Source organism: Myotis brandtii, unplaced genomic scaffold, assembly GCF_000412655.1.
Source record: "Myotis brandtii unplaced genomic scaffold, ASM41265v1 scaffold501, whole genome shotgun sequence".
NCBI lineage: Eukaryota > Metazoa > Chordata > Mammalia > Chiroptera > Vespertilionidae > Myotis > Myotis brandtii.
In genome coordinates this window covers 1,122,245-1,126,388 of record NW_005369101.1, presented here as the reverse complement: position 1 = coordinate 1,126,388, position 4,144 = coordinate 1,122,245, and the positions used below count along the sequence as shown (strand labels likewise).

Here is a 4,144-nt window from a genome sequence, read left to right as displayed (position 1 = left end):
AATCAGGGGTCACCACAACATGAGGAACTGTATTAAAGGGTCGTGGCATTAGGAAGGTTGAGAACCACTGCTCTAGATATTGCGCTTGAAAAATTATTTTTTATTATTTATTCAACAAATATTTTATCAATAAAATAAGCTTAAACATTCTGCAAAGACAGATAGTTGACCAAATTTTTCATCATTCTATTTAAAAAATACTTACGTATTTACAATGAAAAATGAGATTTTACATTTTGTAACGTTACCTTGAATTCATCTAGATAATTTACATCATGACTGCCATTCCTTGTCTAAGGTGTGTATCCATCACGCTTAGCTTTTGTCAATGCTAATAATTAATAAATGCAATTAATTAATAAAATTCAGAGGGGATGTTGTAAAGCATCAGGACTGGAGTTTTGATTCTGCTGTTCTATCTTCAGTCCCTTGATGAACTAAATATGAGTATCTGTGGAGCACTTTTAAAGACTCAAACCCCAATTATGTCACCTGTAGAATAGCGATATTTTATTAAATACAAGATACTGATTTTACTAACTTACCTCTACTATTCCTATTGAAAAAATTACTTAGAATTGCTTAAGGTTCTATAAAGTTCCTCCAGGGCTAGATTCTATGAGTCTTTATTTTCTTTTTTAGATATGTTTTTATTTCAGAAAGGAGGAGAGAGGAAGAGAAAGAAACATCAATGATGAGAGGGAATCATTGATCAGCACACCCCACACTGAGGATCGAGCCCACAACCCAAGTATGTACCCTGACTGGGAATCAAACTGTGACCTCCTGTTTCATAGGTTGATGCTCAATCACTGAGCCATGCTGGCTGGGCTATGAGTCTTTAATTATATTTATGGACTGAATAATTGGAACTGGAAAGTTCAGTGCACCCTTCATGATTCAGGTGACCCAACATAAGTGAGAGTCAACCTTTCCCAGTGCTCAGCTGACTCTTGGCCATGGCGAGCCTATTTGCCCTATTACTATCCATTTAGTACAATTTCACTGTCAGGGTCTATACACAGTGGTAATGACTCTATGCAATTATGTTGAGGAGATATGCAGAGTCTCTGAAAAGAGAAAAAAAACGAGAAAGACTAAATGATGGATTGAGGATTCTGTAAGGTGAAGGGATAATATGACTTGGCCATAGGCTGTAGTTACTACTATATGGTACATTGAAAAACAAACATGACTAGTGTACCTTTTTTGCAAAAGGGCCCTTCATATGGTGAATTGGTGCAATCGCAGAAGTATCCACTGCGCTTCTCCACACACTTGCCCCCATTGTGGCAGATGCCGCCATAACTACTGCAATGACCTGGGCATCCTGGTCGGACTCCAGATGTGACCTTGGCCCGCTCCTCCAGGTCCAGTTTCTGCCCATTCAAGTGTAAGGAGCGTATGCATCCTAGAAAGCCTTTCTGTTTTGATGACGTTCCTCCTAAGAGGTGAAAAACAAAATTTAAAAAAAAATAAGGTATCACAACGTTTAGATTTTTTAAGTTTAATATTGGCATTCGTAACAGTCAACTATTGTTCTGTTGTGATGCTGTGGTGGAATTTTTCATTAAAGTTTCCATAGAGAATTAGAAATTTAGGGGAAATGCATGCCTTTTCAGGCTAGGAGAAACACTCCTTCCATCCTCCCACTCCCATGCACACACACCCAGAAATTGTTTTTAAAATACTATAGTTCATGTGGAACCCTGTACTTTACATATTTAAGGTAGAACCTTCGAGATAAAAACTTGTCATGCTCCTTGCAAATGAAATAAAATGTGTTTGTAGTCTACTGCAGACATTTCTCTGAAGTGGAACACACAGAGGGAAATTGTGCCTCTGGCAAAGTTAGAAGCGAGCTGTTAGGCTTGTGGAGTTAGAAACTGCAAAAGTATTACAGTGCTTATCGGTACAGTGCGATGGACTAGAAAGAGGGTGGACTTTAGGAGAAGACAGATATAAGTCCAACTCCATGTTACTAGATGATCCACCACTGACTCACGTGAACCCCAGCTACTTGGTCTGTAAAATAAGAATAAGTCTATTTCATGCGTGTATAGTAAAGCTTGGTTAAGATATAGTACATCTTAGTCACTGCTGTTTGTTACCCCTTCTCTTGAACCCTCACAGTGGTATATACATATTGATCTCAGAGATTACACTCAAATTGTTATTTAGATGACAAATTTCTTCTTCTGGAATACAGATAAAGATTGCAATCCAACTTTCAGCTGAGGGCATATCTTGAAGGTTTCAGAGACAACCACAATGGTCATTGAAAGTTACTTATCAACAGAGTAAATTCAAAGATACATAATGTTTTGTTACTATTTGAAATCCAGGATTCTATTAGCCTAAACCTCTAATATCAGAAATATGTCATTTGAGAAACAAAAAGTCAAAAAATTAAGCTAAATTCCATCAGCAGATATTTATTTTGTGTTGAGAATTCTGGAAGGTCCCAGAGAAGACATATGTCTGGCATTAAAGAACCTAAATTCTATTCTAAATTCAATGCTTCGGGCTCAAATCCATGCACAGAGGTAGTTGGAGGGCACTCAGGTCTTCCAGGTCTACACGGAGTGCTGCTGGAGAGAAGGTGTGCTGGAGAACAAAGCCTGGCTGCCATTTATTTTCTGTGTAAGTCATCTCTGCTTTCTGAGCCTCATTTATTTCTAGTCCCTCATATTACAACCTCATTAAATCTTGGTCTAGCAAATGACCAGATAAAAATATATTCCCACTAAGGTGGGTACAGATATGAATTCCAAATATGGGAATATACATGTTCAACAAGAAACAAAGCTGGTATGTTAAAGAAATGAATATATAATGTAAAATTTTCTGGCATCAGTTAGCCTGGCAGGGTGGACAAGCAAATAATTGGAAATGGGGATGGTGGCGATATAAGGTAGAAGCAGGGAGAATTCTTTTTTCCCTAAACCACACCAGGTCATCAGACATGAAAATATATGTATGTCAGTCACTATCTGCACCTAAAGACAGAATATTCCTAAAGGATTTATCTAGTCTCTTATCCTGAAGGAATGATAAAACCCCATTGTAGTTTCAATTCTGGTAAGTGATACCCACGTTGGCCAGGAGGTCAAACCCAAATTGCATTCTCCTGTCTGTCTCAATTTTAGTGAGTAAATCTCCTTTAACCACAAGATAAATCAATTGTAAATACAGCAGATCATAGAGAAAGGTTCATTCTTTCTTTCCTGGAGATTGTGTAGAATAAAGAGGACAGGACTTAAGCAGTCCAATGTTTTGTTCTATTTTTCCTCATTTTGTAGTCACTCTCTGTGATGGATTTAAATAACTCTTCATATGTCTTGTTAGTGGTATTTTTCTTTAGCGGAGGTAGAGAATGCAAAATCTATTGCCCATTTTTTTTTTTTTTTTGCGTGTGACTCAGTCGACAAGTTTATAAATGGAAAAGGTGGCTGTGGGGGTTTTTCTGGCAGACATGCACACCTTGAAGTTGAGACATAGAGAGCATGGTGAGAATTAGCCTAGACAAGGGGATCAGCTCAATCCCACATGCTGACAAAACACAATGACACAAAGGACTATGAACTAAATGGCAAATGAACTAAATTTCAGTTTTTACCTGACTGATTTTTATTCTCTACTAGAGGCCCCATACACGAAATTCGTGCACAGGAGGGGGGGCGGTCCCTCCGCCTGGCCTGCACTCTCCTCAATCTGGGATCCCTCAGGACTGCTGGCTCCTAACTGCTCACCTGCCTGCCGGCCTGATCCCTCTAACTGCTCTCCCCTGCCGACCTGATTGCCTCTAACTGCCTCTGCCTCAGCCCTGCCAACTTCGCTTTGTCCGGAAGGATGTCTGGAAGGTCGTCTGGAAGATGTTCAGTCTAATTAGCATATTACCTTTTTATTAGTATAGATGCCACCTTGCCTAATAATGCAGGTTGTTAGCATATTTTCCTATCATGGAAGGGGAGCCCGCAGTAGCATCCTGGGTTCTGACCAGGGCTTATGCACTCGTGCTTTATCTCAGCAGATGAGATTCCTAGAAGAAGACTCTTGGATGTACCTTGAACATTTCTATCGATTTTGCCAAATCATCCTCCAAAAATGTTGAACCACTTTAAACTCCCACCAGCAACCATGC

At 39.2% G+C, this 4,144-nt stretch overlaps 1 protein-coding gene across 1 annotated transcript in view; it reads right to left on the bottom strand.

Moving 5' to 3' along the window:
- The window catches only part of CNTNAP5 (contactin associated protein-like 5), a 921,850-nt gene that overhangs the window by 147,330 nt on the left and 770,376 nt on the right, over positions 1-4,144 (bottom strand). Inside the window, exon 18 of the mRNA XM_014548314.1 lies at positions 1,205-1,444. Coding sequence (XP_014403800.1) covers positions 1,205-1,444 — 240 coding nt within the window. The remainder of the gene's footprint in view (positions 1-1,204; positions 1,445-4,144) is intronic.